The 26,694-nt window shown below is 36.0% G+C and overlaps 1 protein-coding gene across 1 annotated transcript; it reads left to right on the forward strand.

The window, feature by feature from the left end:
• dars1 (aspartyl-tRNA synthetase 1) lies at positions 1-26,350 on the forward strand. Its single transcript, XM_066687344.1, has 18 exons — positions 1-161; positions 4,622-4,721; positions 6,067-6,096; positions 6,744-6,801; positions 7,592-7,684; positions 9,308-9,410; positions 16,009-16,111; positions 16,634-16,714; positions 18,033-18,092; positions 20,788-20,899; positions 22,421-22,555; positions 23,127-23,274; positions 23,855-24,001; positions 24,376-24,418; positions 24,656-24,736; positions 24,844-24,955; positions 25,064-25,135; positions 25,865-26,350. Exons 1-18 carry the CDS (start codon positions 139-141, stop codon positions 25,954-25,956), a joined length of 1,593 nt encoding a protein of 530 aa, XP_066543441.1. The 5' UTR covers positions 1-138; the 3' UTR covers positions 25,957-26,350.
• The last annotated feature ends 344 nt before the right edge of the window (positions 26,351-26,694 follow it).

Consider the following 26,694-nt stretch of genomic DNA (forward strand, 5'->3'; position numbering starts at 1 on the left):
GAAATAGGTCCTTCCTTCTTCTCTCATGCTTCCCCAGTATAGGACACCAGTTCAAGCCTTTACTTCATAACTCGCTATAATAAGTACTTGTATATATACAAAACAATAAGCGATAAAAAGAACTGAATAACATCAACAATGACTAAAGAAGAAATCAAGGGGTAAGGTCCGAAAAGCATAGAAACACACGTTGTCATATCGTGAAATCGAGCACTTACTTCATGCATGTTATTGCATCATTACTGTACCTGCACTACTAAAGACAGACGTGTTTTATTCTTCTTTATTGTGTTTATAAAATCGTGATAAGCGATTGCCTTTGAATGATTATACATGTCTTGCTCCGTGTATACGTCGAAGGGGTCGAAGTTTTAAAACTGAAATTGAAAGTAAAGGAAACCCAGCCAATGTCCAGTGGCAGTACAGTGAGCAAACTAGCATTCACTATTTAAAGTGCTACAAAGGGGCGGCCATTTAATAATAATGTATATAAACTGAACTTACACCACTCTCTCCTAGTGTTAACTACATGTACTTGTAAAATAAGAATGGATAATAAAAATATATTTAATAGTTTTGGCTACACGGATATACGATTAGAATGTGTGTACCTAGTCTCACACTGTTACCTTCATTTATTTCAAACATGTTTTTCACTATGATAATGAGTATCATTTATTGAACTAGGATAATGAGTGATATACTTTAGAAGTTATTATTCATTGATTCACACCAGTAGTAATTAGAAGTAAAATATTCCAGGTAGAACTGAGGCAATGGGATAACAATAGTGCTACTCCATAGATCTCTTGTTCTACAGGTATAGTCCATCTATATATAGAGTACTGGACCCCCCATTTGTAGCCAGTCAATCCAAGGAATCTACAATTGGTTAGGATGCATTTGTTAATGCATACATCTATATTAATAATAATAATAATAATAATAATAATAATAATAATATTTATTTCTTAGCAGACGCCTTTATCCAGGCACAAATATAAGCGCAATACAAAGTGCAAAAAAAAAAAAAAACAGTGCAGTCAAGGCATAAAACATTACAAATTACAATTTACATAATACAGTATATAATATAGTATAATATACTAATATGCAAAACTTAATACAAAACAGATCATGATGTGGTATTATACATTTTTGCATAATTATATGTATATCATCATTCTCTGCCTTTTCCCCCAAGGATTTAAACTATATATAATGAATCAACAGTGAAAAGTGATTTGATCTCTGAAGCAGTAGAGCTCTGCATGAATCAGTGAACTTTCGGATCCCAGGGTGGATTACTGCTCGGGAGAAACCTTTAAATAATCCTTAATAATAAGTGTTTAATGTCATTGCACAAATCATGGACCAAGCTGGTATTGTATGAAGTAATAGTATGTTATTTGAAAAATGAATGCTTTTGTACATGGTTAAAACAGTTTTACTATGCTTCTGAAATCTGAGTCTGCCTTTAAATGAAGACTTTAATCTGTACTTGAGATACAGTAAAATAGTTTTCACTGGCTCAGGTTTCAGACTCATTATCAGAATACATATTTTTATAATGCCTCCATTAAATAAAACTGAATCAAACTAGCCTAGTATTGACAGTAGCCAGAAATGTAGGACTATACAGTTACCTGTTCTGCTAAACAAATTAAAAACAATTACATTTTGGTGGGAGATGTGAGAAAACACTTAGACTCAAAGGCTCAATGTGTTAAAGGGTGAGTATTTTAAATATGCACCACAAATATGTGTGTGAATGCTGTACGGTGAAGCATTTCAGAATGAGATAAAATACTATATTTGAACAATTTTATACTATGCTTAGATGCATATTGCATGTGCAGCCTCTTATTCTGAAAAAAACACATTCACAACTTTGCCATTAATCAAAGCAAAGTTGTTGCTATTACTTTTTTCTTTCTTTTACCAATCTATTATGAAACTGCAAAGCTTTACTCACTATAGTAAGCTATTTGTTTTGGGAAGTAGAATAAGAAAAATCTAAGCTATGTCGATGAAGCCTGAGGGTCTAGCTAGGCTGGAATTTGATATCATGGTATCAATTACAGATAGAGGCAGCTGTGCTCTTTAAAAGCTAAGACTGAATGATGGGATTAAAAAAGTGTCAGAGTGTTGAAAAGTTGTGACCTGAAAGGCGTTTTTCTCTACATTCTGTCCAGATGACCTTGTTTTATTGCTTGGTTATCTTTGTTCTGCTGAATGACGTAAGTAGATTATATGATCAACTTTTTAAAATAAATTAACAGTCCAGAATAGGAAAGGAGTTCAGTTTCCTGAACTCAGGAAAAATAATGTACTTCAAATCACCTTTTGGTAGTTCAAAGGGATCAGCCATTCATCTTCACGTCTTTGATCTTGGATGATGCTGAAGAATCGGTCATCCCTGAAGTAAGTCAAATGGCTTTAATTAAATTACACCTTGGCCACTCAGACTGTTCATTTCCTCTTCCCCACACATTGTTTGTTAATCAGATTGGGGTGTTAAGACATCTTTTGCACTAATACAGTAGCCGCCACTTAGATTAACTTCATTTGTATATACTTAAACAATAGGAAGCCATGTTTACTTTAAGATTAGAAGGCACCTTGTTTGAAAAAAGACAGTATATTGTAGCTGTTGTATTTTGCAGAGATAAGAGAGACAGTTGCAATTTTAAGACTGGCTCAGTAACTCTTTGAAGTGTGTAATTTGAGATGTTAAAGCAGGGTATTAGAGAAATAGACTTATAGAATCAGTGAAATAGTGATGAGCTTTGATTTCAGAAATACCGGCCTGTCTTAATAAAGCTTCCTGACACAGGGCTTGCAAGTGAATCATAATTTACATATTTCACTAAAAACATTCCAGCTTTTCTTAGGCAAGGTTTCTCCTTTCAGGCTGTTTCATGTGCATGTTTTCTACCAGGGGTTGGGTTTGTCAATCTGTAACTGAAATTAAATATGTATTATATTAGTTTCTTAGTGGGAAGTCTACGGTGATTAATGACTTGGAGACAGTTGACACCAATCACTCGATTTATTGTCAGTTTCAGTTCGTCATTATGGTATAATAGTTGTGTGTGTGTATATGTTCAACAGTGTCTATGTATCTGTGAACAATTTTGAATATGTTTACGTTGTAATGTATATGTGCATAAGTTTAACACCAAAAAAACAACTTACTAAGCCTCTCATTAAAACATAGACAAAACAGTGTAAATTAAGTACATCGTGATGAAAAATAAATAAATGTTTGATGTGACCTTTAACCACTTCAACTAGTTAAACTGGATTATCAATTTTTAAATGTTATTTTTTTGTCAACATATTATAAGAGCTGGTACTACAGGAATATGTAAAGTCAAAGCATTCATAAGGAAATTCGTAAGGAAAATAGTTTGTTTTATTTTTCTATCTAGACACAGAGCATTGGGAAAAGATAATGCAAAAAACAGTAAACAAAACTCCAGCCATCACAAGCAGGTGCTTAGTTCTCCCGAAGAAAGATTTGCTGAATGGCACCTGTAACTGATTGTATCGCCGTCTTCCTTGCACCTGGGACTTGTGTTCTGCGTTGTTCTCATGCAAATGTTATTTCCTTCAGGAATCACGTTGTTAAAGCAGACTAAACTTAGTAACTGGGAATGTTTATCTTCCTGTTTCAGTATGACCGGTAATGTTAATTAGGCTGTTGCTTGTGTGCTTCTCCTGAAGAAGCACGTATAGGCCCATCATACCACTGCTTGTATTGAAAATAGTTTATATTGCAGCTACCAGAATATGTTGATTTTGTAGTTTATACATTTTAAGATGTATAATTTAATCTTTTTCACATTGAAGATGTCAGAGAGAGCCTTGTGTGCACACAAAAAAGTAATTTCTCACGTGACAGGTTTGAATAAATACAAACTTTGAAAGTGGCTGATTATCTTTATTTTTTTTCTCTCTCCTGAAATCTTCTTTTAAAATTGACAGTGGAACTTCAGTAATCTCAAATAAGACAGAGAAATAAGGACATTATGTAACCATTTCCAATTTGGAATTCTTTCTAAACATTTACAATTTAAAATTGTATTTAGCCTAAATGTACTTGTAAATTGGAATAGTTATGAAAACTAAGTAAACCCTTTCAGGAGTCCTTCAATTATTTTAATTTTTCTTAAATTTCAACATTAAAGACCTGAAATACTAAAGATTACTTTTTATAAATGTTTTATTTTGAGCTTTAACTATTTAAAAAATGTAATTACATTTCCAAATACTTACAAGTTGAACAACTAAATGTAAAATAGATCACAACAAGTGCACATTCATTTTCAAGATGCATTTTTTTTCCTCCAAGAAAAACATCTAAAACCCTTTATCATTTTTTTCTATGTTGAGTTTGTTTTTGAAATTCAGTCCTAGAATTCACACACACATTGTTTGTGGACGCTTATAGAAACAATAGGATTAAAGGTGACTTTAATGCTTGTGATGGGACCTGAATTGAGGTGGGGTGAGGGGTGGACTTAATTTTCCCAGAGGTTAAAAACTTCCTTTAGGAAGTAAAAGAAATAGACCTGGAAGTTTACATTTGTGTTGTTTTTTTGTCTTCCTGTTGTAGCGCTGCAGAGGAACTGCAGGCACAATCAAAGAAAGCCCTCAAGAAACAGCAGAAGGAAGCTGAGAAAGCCGCTAAGAAAGCGGACAAGCAAGCAAAGTTGGTCAGTATACAGTATCCTCATGCCCTAAACAGCTGTAATGTGACGTTGGCACGAAAAGGAATACTCCTTTTGTTTGTAACTAAAGGATGCTTATTGTTTTTCAGTTCCTGTTCTCCCAGACCTGTTTTGTTTTTCTAACAAAGCTTTATTTTGCTGAAAATTGAATATCAAGACAAGTCCATTTTATTTTCTCAATCTATTAAATCAATTGTCCAGCAAAATGGTCTTATTTCAAATATTCAGTGTGCATGTCATGGAAAATATTGCTTTTCACAAAGTACAAACACTTTTTGTTTTAATTTTTCTTTGGTGAATGGTGAAATTCTGTAATTCCTTTGCCCTTTTTTATCAACAGGCAGTTTGTATTATCATTCAGAATGTTCCCGTTTATGATAATGCATTACCTATGCAGGTGGTAATATTTAAGAAATGTACTATAATTCCTTAATTCAAGTTTCCTATAGCACATCATGGTAAGACTGCAGTAACGTAAAGGGTAGAAAAGCAAAATGAAACACGCATGCATGGAAAAACAGGGAAGAAACTGCCAAAAATTCACAAAGGCACTGCAAGAACAATAGCAAAAAGGGGAAATGGGAGTCTTTGTCACTCTGCCATGTAATTTATTCCATACTGATAAGAATAATCGTAGCATGAAGGAGCACTGTCTATTATGGTTTGTTTTAAGAGCCAAAAGAGAGAACATTGTCTCGTTATTTATTAAGTTGCACCCTCTGCCAGCAATTACCAGTGTCCAAGTACATAAACATCTTCAGACTTGAAATGTAATGGCAATCATTCCAAATTATAGTTTCCAGTCATGTTACAACTGCACCACTTTTCTAATGTTGAGTTATAACTAGAGAAATGTTTTGGTGAATCTTAAGAAAACAATATTTCATTTAATCCATTTAACTGGTTTGCATTTTAGATTGTAACAGACAAGGAGATGATATAGCTGTTGAAGTTCAGCCTTCCATGGTTAGAAATGCATTTTGTATTGCAGAGATGCTATGATGTTAATTCAAAAGTGAAATCTGAAGCAATCCTTCACCAGGGTACATGTCGAGAGACTATCCTGTTCTATCCAGTGCACGAGTGGCCAAAATAATCTTCAGTATTTTTAACAGAATTTGTTTTCAGATTTGTATGCTTACCAAAAAAAAAAATAATAATAATAAAAATGTTTATCCATCTCTAATATGGAGTCAGGATATTCATACTGTGCTGACAGTTGAGATTGTTGGGTTTGAAACTTTAATGTCTGTGCTGAAAGTTAACAAGGACAAAAATAATAATCTTGTGCACTAATTCAACTGACCTCTGTTTTTTGTATTGCCTGTAGGCAGCCGAGCAGCAGACCCCTGATGAAGAGGTAACTTATATTGGCTGTTCAGCAGTTTTGTTTTTTTAACTTCTAACATGGGTGACACATTTACCCTTGATGGCATTTATTCATAGAACAAATGGTTTGCATTGATGATGGTCACCGTTTTTTCTTTTTTTTACTATCAAGGATTTTTTTTTTTTTTTTTAAGCAATGGATTTGAATATTAAAATATGAACGTGAAGATTGCATAGTGTAAATACAGTGGAGTGGTGTGCAGCCAAAGTCAAATTATGAATAAAGAACTTAGTAAAAAATCAGAATTAAAATGTTTGTCTTTGGGTGAGTGTTCAATATATAATCACTTATAAGAAAATACTAGTTTTAAAAAGCATTCAAATATAGTATTTTTTTTTTTAAATGGTACAATTGCCAACTAATAGGCTGTTGAGTATATTTACATCAGCATTAAGTTTCTTATCAGTTTCACAATCGCATCCTTTGGGCCTTCAAAGGTGTTTATGTAAGCCTCTGCCAATGAACAGTCCAATAGTATTTTCTAATTACTTTATTGTTTGTCTCATTGTGAAGATACAGATGTCACTACAGTGGGAAAAAAGCGTTGCAAACTTTGTATAATTACATGTTTTATAGTGCAGGCATTGGCATTTATCTTCTAATTTCCATCCATTCAGGACTTTGCAAAGGATCGGTATGGAACTTCTCCCATGGTCCAGTCACAGCAAAAATTGGGTCAGTAGTTGTTTCTTTAATTCAAAGAAGTACCTTATGTTTTATTTAGTTCTTAGAATGTATGAGGTATTTTATATATGTGTTGTGCCATATTAAGTGTTATATAAAAGTTAAATAAAGCACAGGCATTTCTGGCTTTTTTCTTTCTTTATGTTAATGCTTCCAGACACTGAACAATGGGGGTGGGTATAGGGGAACATCAACTGTACAATCCTGTTGAAACATGGAATGATGGCTTGGCTCCAGGTTTGTGCAGTCCATGGCAACATGTGGAAAACAAAATACAAAGCTTCCTGAAAGAATGTCTACTGAATTTGTATACAAGCTACTTTACTGTACATTTTGGTTTATTGATTGCTATCATCATCAGCAGTTTGATAACGTTTAACTGAACCAGACTTAGTTCCTACCGTGTCGTCTGTCTGTCTGATTACTTTTCAGCCTAAATGCCAAAGAACAAAGATTTTGTCCTACCTGTGATTTGTAATGCGCGACAGTTGTGTGTTTTGACATGCTGAATGAGGCTGCAGTAACGGTACTGATCAGTTGATAGGGATGCCTGTCTCCCAAATAGTTATATCAGTAAAATATTCAGTATCCCACTTTCACAGCATGGATCATATCTGTATTTGTAATGTTAGCTAACCAAACCGAGTATGATGCACCATTTTCAGGCTCACATATTTCACATTTGCTAGTATTATAATCATATTGCAGCTGTGTTCAGGGTGGTGTCAATTGATGCATTGATGTATCATGTATTGAGTGTTTTGTTTTGCTTTTTAAACAGATAGGGTGTTGGTACGTGTACAAGATCTCTCAACTGAGAAGGCTGACCAGCTGATCTGGGTACGTGCCAGAATTCACACCAGCAGGGCCAAAGGTAAGATACTCCTATTAACCAAACTTAACGGTAGGATGTGTCCATCAGCTTTCCAACTAATAGGTGTAAGTGTGCTTCCTTCAGAAATCTAACAGCTGGCTTTATTTTGTTGTGTGTGTGTCAGTGTTATTTTCTTCACAGTAGCAGGATGACTAACACTCCACTTTTGGCCAAATAGGTCTTTGTCTGGAGATACTTGGTAATACCTTTGTATAGATTTCTTTGCAGTGATGTGCGGACAGAACAGTGTATTAAAACCACCTTCTTAGAGCCAACAACAAAATGACACGAAGCACGTGCGTTCTAGCACTTGTTTTTAGTGCTATAAATATTAACAATTCTATCCTGTCAAGATGGCTTCCTTCCAGAACCACTTCCATTTTATAGTTGTTTCTTTCCTATTCATCCATTCAGTTCTGCAGTTTAGGATGTCCTTGAGGACACAATAATACATCCTGATTTACACTTAAATGAAGCTGCTCTTAATATGTGCTTAACTGAAACCACCCTTGCCCTCGTGAAGAAATCAAAAACAAGATCAAAGAGTTGAGCAGGATGGCTTTGGTTTTGCCCAGAAACGCAGGCAAAATTCCTGTTCTACATGTCTGCATACCTACAAGTTATACATTCTGCTGGTATTGACTGAAAACAGCTAATGGGCTTTGAGTCTTATCAACTATACATAGAATGTAAAGGGGACATTTTAAAACAAAAGAAAACTAAAAGCCCATTATTTGCATTGATTCCCAGAACCCGTTAGTAGTTGAGAGATCAATTAATGTTTCACAAGTTGTTCTACTTTAAAAAATAATAAATTTAAGCATTTATTTTTCTGTTTATAAAATTAGTTTTTATGTAGTTAATATTGTGTTATACCTCATTTTATATTTTTAGTCATAATCGTTTCATAGCAATGTATGAAACTCAACTAATATATTACTACAATACAGTCAGTACATTATTATTATTATTATTATTATTATTATTATTACAGTTTTCTGAAAAGGACAGATGTGGCAATTGGCCAAGTAGAAATTAACATAGAAATGAATGTGAAGTACAGTATCAGAGAGATTTGGGACAAAAGCAGCTGAAATATGTCAGCAACTAACAGTAGTAAAAGCCTAATCATTATTCTGCATTCAAAGCAGGTTAATCCTTTTCCTTGTAAGCCTTTTTAGCCATTACAAATTATACCTGCTTCTGTTAGAGAGTAGTCTAATTAATTTATTTAAATGTTTATTGATATGTAAATGTTTTGATTTATGTTTACGTGGTGCAAAACTTTTGGAAAATAAACTATTATATTCACAATTTAAACATCAAAACAACTGTATTTTTCCCAGGTCTGCTGTCAGAATACATTTTCCAAAAGGCAGTTTGTCATCCTTTTATGTGAATAATAGATATATAACTTTAAAAGAATTGCACTTAAATATGTGCATATCATCTGCTTAAGTTGGTCCTGATTCATTATGCATAAGGAATTGGCAGTCTTTTTGTTTGAGGATTGTTTAGGAAGGGGGATGGGGGGGCTTATTTTTGCAAAGCACTTTGTCTGCAGGTGGAAGTGAATAAGATAGGGTACTTAACAGCTGCAGTCTGTCTGATGTTATTTTTCAGGAAAGCAGTGTTTCTTAGTCCTGCGTCAGCAACAGTTCAATGTTCAGGCCCTGGTGGCAGTGGGAGACCGTGCAAGCAAGCAGATGGTGAAGTTCGCTGCCAAGTGAGTAAGAAATTGCATCCTGTTGTCAGAGTAAACAATGGTGGGAAAAACAGACTTCTAATGGTGGGCTCCATTTTCACACATTCAGGTGAATTAATCATTGGTACTCCACAAAGCAGTGAAACATTGCAGCTTTTTGGAAAAGATAATAAACTGCATATGTGTCCAAGTGCTGTATACTTAAAAGCTACAGATGAGTAATTAGTGTGGCATAATGAGATTTCAGATGGATGCAGTTATGCTGCTGCCTGGAAAAGGAATAGCATGGCCCCAGGAGTTTCATATAGTAATGTCTGTCAATGTTGTTTTTCGTCATAACTTACTTTGCACTAAACCTATGCTAGTTTTAAATATGAATATGTTTGGTTGTCAGGACAAAACAAACAAACTGTGACAGCTGGCCTTGATTACTCAGGACCCTGTCAGGTTTTCCAGAACTGTTTTCTACAGAACCTCTCAAGTAGTTTTTCCCAAACTTTTTTGGCTCGTGGACCACTCAACTGACACAAATATTTCCACGGTCACCCACCTCTAGTGACAAAAGGCCTTCACTTACCTAATGATTCATATATGTATACATACATGTTGCAGTAATATGTATGTATGTGTGTGTATATATATATATATATATATATAACACAGCTGGGTCTACGTCTTTTCACCACGCACACTTCATCACAGGGTACAGTTTGTCACCAGCGCCAGTTCATCACTGATTTGGATATTGTGTGTTAGCTGGGAATTAAGCTTGTCGCCTGCCTGACACCAATACAAAATATTTAATTCAAAAGGAAAGTTATGAACTTGCTGAGCCGATCAGAGGACAGGCAGATGAGCTACATCAACTGCTAGTCTTCAATTGTTTATCAAAATTGGCACATATACATAAAGAAGAAAAAATAATAATAAATAACTTTTTCGCAAAATAAACTGTAAACTGGAGTATACATGGGAATGCACATATATAAGCAGACATGATACAGACAAAGGGTCAAATTAAATCAAAACTTTGAGCCACCTGCTAATAGCAAACTACAAACCTGTACATCATAGCGGTTACATTTATGATTTGAAGAAAGTGTCATCTTGCTAAAAATGAAGCTGCAACTGAGTACAGTTCCGTAGTTTTCTATTACCGGGTGAGTCAAAGTTTTGATTTAATCCGGTCCGAAATATTCAACGAAAGAGCTTTGAAATGGCTCTGTCTATTACAACTGCATATCAATGCAGAAAACACACTTTTCAACACCACAGTGCCCTGTCCTACACTTATACAAAACAATTCGCATTCATGATCAAACTGGTGACTGATCAAGGCATTGATCCAGAGACCTGGGTTTGCAACGTGATCAAGATTGAATTCCAAAGGAAAGTTAGCAACTTACTGGGCCAATCAGCACAGGCTGAAGAGATCAGATGCAAATCTGCTAATTAACAACAATTTATAATAATATATGAATCAACACGATTATAACTCTTTCACAATGACTAATGTTATTACAAAACCCAGATTGTATATATTATATTCAGTAGGCTATACTGGATAAACTGCATGTCCGGCGGTTGGAGGAGAAAGTATTTATAACTTACTCATTTTTAGGTGTTTACAGCTGAAACGCACTATATGTATTTAATTCAAATATTTATTAACATATAAGAATGGATATGAGGGAGAAAATCACATATGCAGACATATTGGTTTTAGTATTGTTAAATGCTCTATTTCACTTATATCCAACATCATATTCATCTATGTAGTTATGTATTTTGTTGTTACCAAATATACAACAATGAAATAAATAAATACATATGAAATAAATAGAAATATACAGTGAGGGAAAAAGTATTTGATCCCCTGCTGATTTTGTACGTTTGCCCACTGACAAAGAAATGATCAGTTATCATTTTAATGGTAGGTGTATTTTAACAGTGAGAGACAGAATAACAACAAAAAAATCCAGAAAAACGCATTTCAAAAAAGTTATAAATTGATTTGCATGTTAATGAGGGAAATAAGTATTTGATCCCCTATCAATCAGCAAGATTTCTGGCTCCCAGGTGTCATTTATACAGTTAACGAGCTGAGATTAGGAGCACTCTCTTAAAGGGAGTGCTCCTAATCTCAGCTCGTTACCTGTATAAAAGACACCTGTCCACAGAAGCAATCAATCAATCAGATTCCAAACTCTCCACCATGGCCAAGACCAAAGAGCTGTCCAAGGATGTCAGGGACAGGATTGTAGACCTACACAAGGCTGGAATGGGCTACAAGACCATCGCCAAGCAGCTTGGTGAGAAGGTGACAACAGTTGGTGCAATTATTCGCAAATGGAAGAAACACAAAATAACTGTCAGTCTCCCTCGGTCTGGGGCTCCATGCAAGATCTCACCTCGTGGAGTTTCAATGATCATGAGAACGGTGAGGAATCAGCCCAGAACTACACGGGAGGATCTTGTTAATGATCTCAAGGCAGCCGGGACCATAGTCACCAAGAAAACAATTGGTAACACACTACACCGTGAAGGACTGAAATCCTGCAGCGCCCGCAAGGCCCCTCTGCTCAAGAAAGCACATGTACAGGCCCGTCTGAAGTTTGCCAATGAACATCTGAATGATTCAGAGGAGAACTGGGTGAAAGTGTTATGGTCAGATGAGACCAAAATCGAGCTCTTTGGCATCAACTCAACTCGCCGTGTTTGGAGGAGGAGGAATGACCCCAAGAACACCATCCCCACCGTCAAACATGGAGGTGGAAACATTATGCTTTGGGGGTGTTTTTCTGCTAAGGGGACAGGACAACTGCACCGCATCAAAGGGACGATGGACAGGGCCATGTACCGTCAAATCTTGGGTGAGAACCTCCTTCCCTCAGCCAGGGCATTGAAAATGGGTCGTGGATGGGTATTCCAGCATGACAATGACCCAAAACACACAGCCAAGGCAACAAAGGAGTGGCTCAAGATGAAGCACATTAAGGTCCTGGAGTGGCCTAGCCAGTCTCCAGACCTTAATCCCATAGAAAATCTGTGGAGGGAGCTGAAGGTTCGAGTTACCAAATGTCAGCCTCGAAACCTTAAATGACTTGGAGAGGATCTGCAAAGAGGAGTGGGACAAAATCCCTCCTGAGATGTGTGCAAACCTGGTGGTCAACTACAAGAAACGTCTGACCTCTGTGATTGCCAACAAGGGTTTTGCCACCAAGTACTAAGTCCAAGGGGTCAAATACTTATTTCCCTCATTAACATGCACATCAATTTATAACTTTTTTGAAATGCGTTTTTCTGGATTTTTATGTTGTTATTCTGTCTCTCACTGATAAAATACACCTAACATTAAACTTATAGACTGATAATTTCTTTGTCAGTGGGCAAACGTACAAAATCAGCAGGGGATCAAATACTTTTTTCCCTCACTGTATATTATCTATGTATTTCATTTTTTTATTCATTCATGTAGGCCTATGTAATTCGTTATGTATGTATTTGTGATTGCACAAATTACCCTCCGTATTTATTTATTTATTGAATTGAATATGTACTTTGAAAAACCGACTACAACTGCCGGTCTAAAAGTTTGTTTTTGTAGGACATTATGGACATTAAGGAATATTCAATCTAAATCAAAAGAGACTGGCCGTGTGTAATTTGTAACTGAATATGTTTGTGATGAAATGTGCGTGATTAAGAGACGCACTCCCAACACAGCTACAGTTTTTGAAACCTGTATGTTGCCCTGAATAAGGTAGTCTGCCAGGAAATAAATAAATAATAGTATACGTTATTGTTGTGTTTTGTGTGGGGGGGCATTTAGATTTAATACCACCATTACATATTACCCTAATTGATGTCTGAAGCACAAGGTATATGGTCATTATTCAGCCTGTATCAGCCCACAGGAACCACTTGGAAGACCGTCATGAACCACTGCTCTGCAGGGATATTGGTGTGGGTCCCTGTACCACCCTGTTCAGTCTGAAAAGATAAAATAAATGTGTACTAGTTGAATCATAACAGTTGTATTATTGATGACCAGAATATGTTCTACTAGTAATAGTCTGATAAAGCCTGTCACTGTGCCAGAGATGACATTTCTCATGGACACTGCAGATCTGGTTCCTCCTTTGCTCAGCTAAACCCTCCTGTTCATGTGCCTTAATGGTTTTCTGTGGCTGTCGCTGAGCAAAACAGACTGATGGAAGAGGAAACTGACCCTTATCTAGAAGGTCAGAAATGGCTTGACTCTTATAACCTCCTGGGAGAGAGGAAATGTCAAGTTCAGTTCTATAGTTTTTAATTCATAATATTATAGTTGAATATTTTAATTTATGTTTAGCAGACATATGGTGTACTAGATGTATGTGTTTTCAGGCATACCAAATAGCCTATATGTATTATAGTTAATGTCATAGGAGAGAGAGACTTTAGTGTTATTAAATTATTTCAGAAGCGACTTTAATCAAAATGTGCAAAAGTATAGTTGTTTTTACAGTGCAGAGGTTTCTTTCTCTTTAATAAAACGTCTGCTCTTACAAGTGTTTATTTTGTGCATAAGCATACCTTAATGATGATTATCAAACCAAATGTGTGCACATGTATGGTCCTATTTGTTTGTGTGTCTTTAAGAAGGGATTTCACTTAACTCCATATTGCATTATTAATAATGGGTTTCTAAGAGATGAGGTAACTCAGATTTGAAGAAGTTACAGTGCTATAAGACTGTAAACAAATCTGTTCCCCTTTTGTGTGCTTGCAAAACATTTTGTGGTCCAACTGACAGTTTGCTTTGTTGCACGCAACATTTATAGTTTCCATAGAAAACGTGTGAAATAAAGCTTGGTGGAGAAACTGCAAGCAAGTTTCAAGCACATTTCAAGCAAGTTTGGAATTGTTGCTAAAATCTATGCACATGAAAATGCATGTGCATCACTAAAACACATGATTTAAAAATTGTTTCACATTTATAGATCAATTTTTAAGTGATTATTAATACATTAAAGGGAAGAGACATTAAGGTAAACTTATCTAAATGTTTGCTCATTGACAAATACACATTAGAATAAAGTACTGGCACATTTGGACTGTTTCCCATATAATTTATTATTACTATTTTTACTTTTTTACTGGTTTTATTTTGATATTTTTTCCCTTATGCGGCTTCATATTGTGTTGCGGGTTTTGAGGTCTGTATCATACAGAGGTCTGTGAAGTTCTCAAACCACCAACCAATATTAGTAATTAAGATAATTTCATAATTAGTCTTTCCATGCGTCTCTGCCTGTGGTTGCATGGAATATAGCTTTCATCTAATATCAAAGAATGCATTCTATTTTTTACAAATTAAGAAAAAAAAGAAAACTACTTATCTCATTACTCAATATCTCATTAAAAATTGAATCCCTTAGATGAATATTCATGTAGATAATTGTAGATTGATGATATAACCCATTTACCACCTTCCTGCACAAGCTAAACATTGCCATATTTGCACTAACATATAGGAACAAAAACAGGTTTTCACTGAAGCATGTTCAGTGAAAATACTCCAGTTTCAATCATTTTTTAGAATGTAATCTAAAGATTAAATCTCTGCAGGTGGTAAGGAAGCCCTTCCGAGGAATGTAATTCACTTTATCCAGTTTATTTTATTGGTCTTGAGAATTCAGCATGGTATTTATCTGTTTTATTTGTAGAGCAAATCCCATTTATGGGATATTTCACATTCTGCAGCAGTCTTTGTAAAAAGCCTTTTGATATGGTTAGTGTCTGATTAGTCCTCTTTTGATAAAAATTGTTTTAGGATTGTAATATGAGCTGCCCATATCTATCTTTAAAGAACAAGACATCTTAATTCAATATGGGAGTTGTCTGATGTTGCATGATAAGTACCTGTGCAGTATTAAACCTCTAAAGGAGATTGTGAACAAGAAATATGTGTATTTTTAAAATTACATTATTCTACTCAATAATTGCCTTTTTTTGTATTATTTACAGGGTCCGTAAGTGTAAATGTATATTTAGAAATGATGAAACGTTGTGGTTTTGCTTTGTAACCATTTAGGACAACGGGAAGCTGTAACATTAAAAAAATAGAAATATTTTGAGGTGTGTTTCTCTTACACAATATTGTGACCACAAGCTGTATTTCCATCGGTACATGTTGTTTCTATTAATTTAGCCTGGATGGAGATTCAGTCTCATGATGTTATTATAATAGTACTTTCCCTTTCTGTGGAGTGAGTGATCAGCTAAATTACTCCATTACTCCAAATTTGTAAGAAGAAAACATCTGGCAGCTGTATTGTATTGAATGTGTGTGTTACGCCACAGTGAAATGCAAGTCAAGATATACTTATATTGCAGATTGTAAGAATTCACCATCACTGTATCAGTTAATTTGGTTTAAGCTAGTTTAGTAGTGAGTGCAAACTCCTTAGTTGAAAACAGACTATCAAAATCCAATTGCTTATCAAAATTAAAAATGTATTCATTGTCATTTCCTTCTTAGAATTCCAAACACAAGAAATAGCTGAAATATCTGCATATCAGCTCTTGTTGTTTGTTTTAAGTTGGAAACCATTTCTTTGTTCTTTTGACATAGCATCAATAAGGAGAGCATTGTTGATGTGGAGGGTGTTGTAAGGAAGGTGGATCAGAAAATCGACAGCTGCTCCCAACAGGATGTGGAGCTGCATATTGAAAGGGTAAGTGTCCTTACATCAAATATCAGGGCAAATCATTTTGACAAAAATGTCTATAATTATCCCACATATATATGTATATTCAGAGATTGTTTATGAAAGCAGTTGGAATCAAAATAAAATGTGGATTAGTGTTATAATTTAAAACAAGCTGATGGGTTTTCCTTTCCTCTGGAAATTAATTAAGTATTAGCAGTGGATAACAATATGGCTTAACTCTTCCTGTATATTAATATCCCTGAAGAGGTGTACAACCTCAAGGGAAATATTGGGTAAACCCAAACATCTCATAGATTATAGTTGTATAGAATCATAGAAGGTAAACAAATGAAGTGATTTAACAACAAAAAAGAAAATTCAAAGTCACCCATTTTTGTCTTGTTTTTTACTCATTGGATGAAAAACATTTTTGTGCAAGTTTTTTTTTTTTTTGGTTCTTATGCAAACATAGTTTCAGTATTGGTAAAAATTGGTGTTTACTTACAGTGTACCTGTTTTACTATTTTAACTATTTCTCACTTTCAGATCTTTGTGATTAGCCAAGCCGAGCCCCGGCTCCCCCTGCAGCTGGAGGATGCAGTGCGTCCTGAGGGAGAGGGGGATGAGGTGAGGGGTCCAGACCTTATCTGCGCTATTTCAGTGCCTTGTTGTGAACATTATCTGCTTGAGATTCAGTTCCATTGCCATTATTTTCCACCAGTTGAAAGATTCAAGGTTACACTGAGGGTCCCACTCTAAATCACACCATTGAGAATGACCAGTATTCTCCTTTGGTTTCTCGTAGATTACAGCAGGCTTAATGTTTCACAAACTGAAGATTATACTCTGTGTGTTAATTTGAGAGTTTTCACAAAGGGTAGGTGTATCACAATACAAAGCTATGCAGTATTCTGCATTTTTCATAATAAACAGGCTAAAAGCACTTGGCAAGCTGTTATGATACAAGGAAGTAACCACAGCATCATGAATATGAACTCAGCTGTATGTTTTCCTGTTTTGTGAAAACCATGCACTTGCATTTGTATTACAAATGCGTGGTTCTGTTGATCCCTTTGTTTTCTCAGCCAAAAATAAATGACAATTTATGCTGGCTATCATTTTCTCCTCCATCAATTTATGCCAAGCTACTTTGCAATGTACCTATTTAATCTTTCTCAAGGATGCCCTCTAACCTCATCAGCAAGTGTGCCGGAAGAGCAGATTGGACTTCAGATACTAAAATGTATTGAACTTCAACAAAGCCAATATTTAAGGTTGTCAGAGACCACAAAGTTAGAAGACCGATCTGTTGTTTTTCTATATAATGAATAGTTTCTTTACAAAAATTGTTAGTACCATCTGTCTTTAATTTCAAGACAATCTTTAAAGTCTCTCTCCCTCTCTCTCTATATATATGCTTTCAGGAAGAATAATAGTGGTGAACTTTCATGTCATGTTTGCTACGTTTGTTCCATTGTAAAATGATTGTTTTACTCAGCCGTGCACTAACAACTTTTTTCGGTGGCAGAATGAAATGCGGTAAAATATAATGGCCGCCAAAACTTGATTAGACTGCTCAAAAGCATTTTTAACCGCTCCGGTTCAATTCAGTCTCGCTGAAGATCCTGTGTTGCACTGAACAGTAAATAATAGAAATGTCCACAGAGGCTCAGCCGAGCATTTAATCTCTTTCAGACACGTTATTTAGAGGGCAAAAGCCGGTTTGATGTGTAGAGAAGCTAAAAGCTACAGAAATGTTCAATTAAAAAAATTTGATTTCTCCAAACATTCCTTCTGTGCACAAAAAGCCACCTACTTTAACTAGACTATTTAAAGTTATGAGTTACTCTCTAGCTATGCAAATCCACAAGGTACTTAAGTAAACTAAATATAATCTCCTTGTGAGTATTGATGAGTTATACTGTAGACATTTTCCTTTTATCAGGAAGGAAGAGCCACTGTCAATCAAGACACCCGGCTGGACAACAGAGTTATAGACCTCAGGGTAAGGCTATTCTACCTTCACGATTTTTATCCTAATAAAAAAGCACTTAAATATAGTGCACAGGAGAGGTGGTCATAATTATGAACCTGTAATATGATGTTTGAAATGCATGCCTAATGTTATCAAGCTGTGCACCTGGCATCACAAATTAGAAACGCATCATGTTTATACAGCACATCACGTGTAAAGAGCATATTTAGATGCAGAGTAAGTTGGAAAAGATGGAAGAAAGATCTCCTAACGCCACATGTGAAAGGCAGGGGATCCAACTCCAAACAAGCATTGTGGATGCCTTGAGCCTGCACTGTATAAAATGCTCATTGTTTTGCAGTTCCTAATTGGTGCTCCATTAGCAGGAAAACAACAGGCTTGCTGTCACTTGCAGTTGTGTGTGTCTTTGTTGGGACACCTGTTTTTAAACAATGTCTCTGTTTTAGTTTAAACTTGTGGAATTTGCGATTCTCATACCATTGTATTTTATTGAATTGCAAATTAATAAACAGGTTTTAACAAGCATGCAGCATCTGCCATTAGTATACATTCACCACAGAATTAAAGCTGCCTAAAGACTTGCACAATTCCAATATATCTTTACCTCATAAAAAGACTGTAGTAAAAAAAAAAATGGATTGTTACACTTGATGAGTTTTAAATTTACATTTTCGCCTACAGTCTCCGCTCTAAGGGTGGAAATAGTGACTGTTGTATGTTTACCTCAGTCAAGGGTTCAATTTGGAGTTCAGTTGGATACTATTGTAAAATTGTGGAAGCCTTACATTGGCCACAGCCAGGTGTCTTCATTTCTCCAGGTGTTTCATAGTTGGGTTATGTGGGTTGTGAAATTGTAAAGTGTTTTAACTTTCACTGTTAAGAATTAATATCCAAAACCCTGCAAGGTAGACTGGCGTACTCTTTTCAAAATGTGATCATTTTTTTAAACCACTGTTGTACAAATTGCATTGTTTTCCTGCTGTAGGTTTAGTGAAAGTAAAGATTTCATGTGGTAGTGCCATGTGACATAACCACATCTTATCAACAGAATGGCACTATGGTTGAAAAAGCAGAAGTAAACAAGACACTGACGTATATCACGCATACGTTGGGACTTAACAAATACAAAATGTCAAATATAACTTCTGATCAGACAGATTGACACGGTAAACCTGTTGCTGTAAAGTCCACTAACAGGCAGAGAAGATCGTAGAGGAGTCTGCCCTTCAACTGAAGATCGTGCTTGATATGGAAGCGTATTGGCCTGCATTTCACTTATTTGTTTTGCACAAATTAAGATTTCATTTCTTTCACAAATGCTTTGTTTTTGAAAAGCAACAAATCAGTATATTAGAAATGAGAAATATTGCAGATGATGGTGTGACCTAAATTAAAATATTTTATAGTGAGGTGTTTTGTAATTAATTGTCAATGTGCATAGAAATAGAATAGCATACTTAAGGATCACATCTCAGCATTTCACAGATATGTTTAACAAACTGCATTTTTGAATTGATTCAAGTGCACATTGTTTGAATTGTTTAAGATTTAAATTTTTTTGCTTATTAACACACTTCTTTTCATTATCAAAGTGGGATGCTAATAGCATTTCCATACAATTAACAAATACCCCTGTACTATAATACTGTTTTTCAATTTTAAGCCATATTGACACTGCAGTTTTTAAATTAGAATGCAAAACCAAGTCTGTAATAACTGGTGTTTCACACACTTCTTTTCCTTTCCAATCAATGTGGTGTCTGACACAGACATCAGGGAATGAGATGAGACAGTGAGATTGAAATATTTTGTGAATTTCTTGGATAGGAATGTGAGTTTTCAAAGAAGATTGCATGAGATTGTACAACTCAAGATCTCTGTCTTCTGGGGATTAGTCGATGGGTGAAAAAAGGGAATGACTGAGAAAAACGGCTTTAATGAAACAGACTATCGCAAAAGGTTTTCATGAAATTGTGTACTTGAATCAAGAGCATAGCTTGAACACAATGGATAACGTTCATCAAATCAGATGCCTATGATGATTTGCTTTGTAAGCTTATGGTTATAGAGTTTCGTGATCGGCAAATATGGAACCGTTTCAATAGTTCAAAGAGTTTCTGAACAGATATTTATCTTATGTTCCCTGTTGTATGTTCCAACAACCTGACATTCATAAACCTGTAAACTTGAGTGGTCACTGTCTCTTGACAAATAAATTAGTCCAAATTGTACATCATGAGCTACTTACTTTTGAAAGAGACATGCATTCCTCTGCTGTGGCACAGCTTTTTATTACATTCTATTTTTATACTGGTTCCAATGACTACTAATGATGACTTTATATTGTTCAACATTTTATTGATTCATTTATCAATTCCAAGTATAAAGAAATAAAACAGCATGCACAGTGTGGTGTTATTGATGTATTTTATATGTTCTTTTCAGCCTTTAGGTCTGTGATTAGTGCTTACTTAAACCGTGAACCTAACAGAAATAGAATATATGTCTTGGGTAAGGTGTTGATTATCATTCAGGTCATAAATCTTATGAAATTCAATTTCTCATGTCAAACTTAAACATGTCTAGACCGAAGTATAAATAATTGATGCCCGAGTTGCATGGGCACTACTGAGAATTTGGTAATCTCAGGGATGAGTCAACTAAAATTGCAGTCACGAGTATTTACTTGTTTACTTCTCCACAGACAACAACCAGCCAGGCCATCTTTCGCTTACAGTCAGGAGTGTGCCAGCTCTTCAGAGACACGCTCATCAACAAGGGATTTGTGGAAATCCAGACTCCGAAGATTATATCTGGTACTTAACTTTGCAAGTGTTTTTGGGGTCTTCCTGCACTTTCCTGTGCACAAGCATTTGTAATCTAATGATATTATGTAGCCTTTTGTCTTTTCATTACTTCATTGCTCTCTACACAGTACTAAAATTAAATGTTTGACAAGGAAACCATAGACCGGCCATCAATGAGACATTTTGTAACTCGAAAACGAAATTAACCTTGATTTGTAACTAACATAGTTCCTTTGCTCCTACCTTTTGTTCGTCTTTGTATTTTTTGTCTTTTTGTGCTTTCATGTGTGTGTTCAGCACTGATCTGAGACCTGATCCTCTTTGCTAGCCACATAAATCTTCTTATTCTGGGTCCTATTGCAGTTGAACTTGTTCAGAGGTTTCACTTTACTGGAAAATCGTTCATCTCTGCTGGTTTTTACCAAGTGTCAGTTCCAATAGACTGGCAATGTAGGACAAACAGCTTTATTTATTTATTTTTCTTCTTGCTCTGTCCTTCAGGTGCATAAACTCAATTTTACTGCAGACTCTTTGATGTGCAGATAACTCACTCAAGGACATTTGTATTCGTTTTGTTTTGTTTTTTCTTTTACTTCTAATGAGAAAATAGATAATGGACGATAGGTAAACTTGTGCCTACACATGTGTAATTTGTTAAATTAGGGATGCCAATGGCTGCTGATAAGACTCTCTAGTTAGCAAACCCTTGGGATAGTCTATACAGTTCAAGTGCTTCTATTGCAGGTTTATGGTACAGCTGTCTCAGAGAGAGGTCAGGGCTATACCCTCCAATCTGCTGACCTGCATTGCATCCTGGGTGATTTTCCCTCACATTGAGTAATATAATATATAATTTTTCCCTTAGATTTGAGTGGTGTTAAAGACTGCCTACTGTCAGATTCTTGTAATAAGCTAAAAAAAAGTCACAAGGGTCATGCTATGTAACTTTTCTTAAAGGCTGACATGTTTGCATTTGGTCTTCATGAAATTAGGCAAAGCTATACCTTACGAGTCTGAATGAAGTTTTTGTACTTAACAATGATGAGCTCACATTCATTCTTACTTCGTTTTAATTTATTCACCTTAAAGCTAATGTAGATACAGGCTGATGAGATGAGAAGAAATCACGTGCACTAGACTGATGTGTCTCCTCACTCGTTTAACTTCCTGAGTGGTGCCAGCCTATCACAACGCAGCCTCATGATCTTCTGAATTTTGAAATTACTCTGGCAATTTGTCAACAACTATGAAGAGATGACCTTGGATTTCCTCATCTACTGTAACAAACCACATTTTCCTTATTTTAGATACACCCAGATTTTTTTGTGTAATATTATGAAAGCACCTTTAGTTACTATTACCTTATTTATGAATGTTTTGAAAGCACCTTTAGTAATTATCTCCTTTTTCATTACTATTTTATTGATAATAAGTTCTAGTCTAAAATGTAGTTGGAAATGCTCTCTTGGATTTTTTTTTCTCTCATATGTTTGATTACATTTTAATTGCATTTTAATTGTACTTTTTCAGCTGCCAGTGAAGGAGGGGCCAATGTTTTCACCGTCACGTACTTTAAAACAAGTGCCTACCTTGCCCAGTCCCCGCAGCTCTACAAGCAGATGTGTATTTGTGCTGACTTTGATAAAGTGTTCTGCATTGGTCCTGGTAAGAGCCTTCTCCGATTAAATTTGTAAGTCTAAACGAGTTTTCATCCACAACCCCTACAGGGTATTTAAAGAACCAGGTCAGTGTACCACAAGAGTGTATTTAATCATCTTCTGTATTAATGCCCCTCATGACAATTCTTCTCGTGGCGTTAAAATAATAGGTTGATTAGGACTATAATTTAGTGGAATATTTACTGAGGTTTATGTGATGCAAGCCCTCTAAACTTCAGCGATAAGAGGAAACCCCCAGACCTTGTTAGTGTGAGAAACAACATCTATCTGGTCCTGCAGTCTTTACCAATCTGATTGTATGATATAAATGTATCATATGACTACTTAATTCCATGATGCTCTTTTATTCTAAACACTTATTTCTAAGTTAGGTTTTAAAATACATTCATGAATAAGCATGCTACTTTTCAACATTTATTTTTATTTTAAACAAAAACTCACCTTAAATATGTGTAAATAATCAGATCTGCTTTTATAAACCCCTAAACAAAGAGAATTGATTCCAAAGAAATGTCATTAGCATTAATCTGTCCGAACCCTGACCTGTCTCTACGCAGTGTTCCGTGCCGAGGACTCCAACACCCATCGCCATCTCACCGAGTTTGTGGGCCTGGATATTGAAATGGCCTTTAATTATCACTATCATGAAGTGGTGGAGCAGATCACAGACACTTTGGTTCAGATTTTCAAGGGACTGAGAGACAGGTAAAACTTTTACTTTTTTTTTTTTCTTCTCCCAAGAGCAAGTAACTGGGATCTTCTTTTCAAGTTGTCAGCCTGTATTGCATGCATGATGGATCTGTCAGTTACTGGAGAAAGGCCCACTTTCATTTTGTCAATGTTTAGACGAAGTTGCGTCTCCAGCAGCCTCAAAGACACACCCCTGTAGTGAATGCAAGCTGGCATCTTGAAAGTGAGTGCAGTGGATGAAGAACTTTAAAATGCAAAATGTGTTAAAATAAGCAAGATGCACAGAAACAAATGGCATAGCCACAAACTAACTACAGTGCAAAATTGTGTGTGTTCAGATCCCTGATGCTTGTTCTTACACCTTTTAGAAATGATGCAGATAATATATTTTTTGTTTCTGAAATCCCCACCTGCATTAACTAATTATTTACAATACATTGTCATTTAATAAAATGGTTATAAGAAATGTGGTCCTGCCCTAGTAGAAAGATTTGTGTGCTGCAATGCTGCCATCTTGTGGTAAGAACAGGAATCTTCTGCAGTAGAGTAAAGGGCTGACAGATACTGAGCGAGTCTATTTCTGGGATGGGGGCAGGTTCCAGACTGAGATTCAGACAGTTAATAAGCAGTATCCCAGCGAGCCCTTCAAGTTCCTGGAGCCCACCCTGAGACTGGAGTTCAAGGAGGCCGTAGCGATGCTGAAGGAGGCTGGAGTGGAGATGGGGGATGAGGAGGATCTCAGGTTAGAGGGAAATGCATTTTTCTGCTTGGAAATTTCTTCGAATACATTTTATTCCCGTTCGTACACACAAGTGCATACAGTTATATGGTTCAGATTTTTAAGCTATTGTATAGCAACTGATTGTATAATGTGTGCAGTTAGAAATTTATTCGATGTGCATGGTTACTAATGCTACCCTCTACATATTGCAGTGTTGGTGTTAGAAATGATTAGTTTTATAATAATAGGTTATATCGTTACTAGGTTTGATACTTCTGAACTGTGATACTTGACTGAGAGACGAGACACTATACACAATAGACATACAACACACAAAAAGTACAAAGTAAAAAAAATCTTCACTGTATGTATGCATTTTTTTCTTCCTTTTTTAGTACTCCGAATGAAAAACTTCTGGGCAGACTGGTGAAGGAAAAGGTATTAAAATGTACAATACCATGGCTTTTTAAAGAAATCCACTTAAAATATGATGTATATTCATACTTGCTGTCAAACATGTATCCAACACGTAACACACACCTCTGTTAGGTTGATCTTGATCTCTATAATCTCATAGAATGACAGTTTACTTCATGATTGTGTGTGTCTGGGTGTGTGTGCATATTGATATACTAAAGGCACAGACAGGGCCTGAAAGTTGTTTCTCTTCCGCAGTATGATACTGATTTCTACGTCCTTGACAAGTACCCACTGGCTGTGAGACCCTTCTACACCATGCCAGACCCCAACAATCCCGTGAGTGTCACTACACGGTCGCTTCATACGATTAGCATTGTGTAACTGAAAACGCTTTCCAGTGGCTTAAGAAAAGAAATCAATAAATACAAATGTCACTCTTTCAGAAATACTCCAACTCCTATGACATGTTTATGAGAGGAGAGGAAATTCTGTCCGGCGCTCAGAGGATCCATGACCCCCAGCTGCTGACCGAGAGAGCCCAGCATCACAGCATCGGTAAAAATGCAGGAATATCCGACAGGCTGCTGTCAGAGCTTGTGAATGTGTTTGTTTAGAAAAGGCTAGAACTCAAGTGAATGTTGTAAAACTGTGCATTTCTTGCAGACCTGGAGAAAATAAAGTCATACATTGATTCCTTCCGCTTTGGAGCGCCTCCCCATGCAGGGGGCGGTATAGGTAAGGAAAACTCTTTCAACCCCAACTCTATCTTCAATTTAGAAAGCAGCGATTTGTTTGGAGACACTGACCCATTTGGATTGCTTTCTTAGTTTCTGACGATCTAGACAATCTCTAGGTCAATAAAAAATTACTTTACAGAAAAGTATAAGCACTGGAAACTGTTGTCTTGAACTATGAGTAAGTAGTAGAAATAAAAAAAAATTACCTTAAAGTAATGCAACTGTTATGTGCCTTGGTCTGTACAGTTCTCGGGAGTCCAAATGTAGAAATGACAATGTTGGTAAAATACTGAAAAATCGATGCGTTGCGATACACTTAATGACATTATATACGTATAACATGCTTCAACTGTCTGGTATTGTATGATAAATAGGCAGTAATGCCATAAAGCAATCCCAATTTTTTTCAAAGGAAGCATGCTGATCGATTACTGTTTTTTAGATTCTGTGTCACTCAAAGCCAATTTCTCGCTGAGGAAAAAAATGTGATGAATATCATCTGAAAACCTTTAAAGGTTCACAGTTATCCATTACATGACATTTCCAGGCTGTTACTTTGTTACATTTTAATACCAACATGAAAAGGTTCAGTTACAGCCTTTTGTGACATTGCGGAAAGATTTCTGCACTTCCAGTGTGCAAGTATGACATTTTTCATTTTGAATCGTGCATGCTGTCTGATTATTGTTACGTGTGTGGTGTACTGACCGTGTGCCGCGCTCCTCAGGGCTGGAGCGTGTCACCATGCTGTACCTGGGCCTGCACAACGTCCGCCAGACCTCCATGTTCCCTCGCGATCCCAAACGCCTGACTCCCTGAAGGAGCTGAGGGGCCGGACAGCTCGCTCCAGACACCTGCTGACAAACTGCCTTGGAACCAAGACTATTTAATCTGTTAATAAAGAGAAGTGCCACAGTGACTCAATAAATCAAGTAGTTTCTAATTAAATTGTTTAGCAAAGGGTATGTCTTTAGAAATGTTTAAATTGTGTAATTTTCTCAAACACGGTGGTGGTAATGTTTTTACTACTAATTAATGTACTGTTTGTAACATTTGACTAGGTTTCTGTCAACTGGGGTATCCGTGCTACACTACAGAGATGTATGTCTGAAATATTCGACTGGACTGGGGACATGTTTGATTATAAAACCATAGCAGTAGCAAGTGGACGGTGTCATTTTTAACAAGAAAAATTAAAAAAGAATTAAAATGAGTGCTTTTTGTGTGATTTTGTTCTACTGTAATGGTGTTTGAAAGGCCCCCGAAGATAATGGCTTTATTTAAAGCTGCCAGTTTATGAAGTCTGCAGCTCTCCTTAGCAAAGTTATTGGCTTGCCTTGGCTTTACCTTGCATTTGTTTTTTGTTATTTTCAGATTCTTCTACTTGTCACCCTTCTTTTAACTTTTTTAAAGCAATGGTTCAGTCTTCATATGATGGGGGCAGTGTGCAGTCTCCTGTAACTTGAAACCTGTTTATAACGCTCTAAAATACAAGTCCATGTGTCGCCTTCTAGTGTATACTGTTTTAAGATATATTGGCTCTTCACGTTATGCAGG

The sequence above is a fragment of the Amia ocellicauda genome, chromosome 16, assembly GCF_036373705.1.
Source record: "Amia ocellicauda isolate fAmiCal2 chromosome 16, fAmiCal2.hap1, whole genome shotgun sequence".
NCBI classification, from domain to species: Eukaryota; Metazoa; Chordata; class Actinopteri; order Amiiformes; family Amiidae; genus Amia; species Amia ocellicauda.

Coding starts and splice junctions, on each gene's coding strand:
- dars1 (XM_066687344.1), top strand. CDS start 139: ATGACTAAAGAAGAAATCAAGGG. Junction 162..4,621: donor ACTAAAGAAGAAATCAAGGG/GTAAGGTCCGAA, acceptor TTCCTGTTGTAG/CGCTGCAGAGGAACTGCAGG. Junction 6,802..7,591: donor CCAGTCACAGCAAAAATTGG/GTCAGTAGTTGT, acceptor CTTTTTAAACAG/ATAGGGTGTTGGTACGTGTA.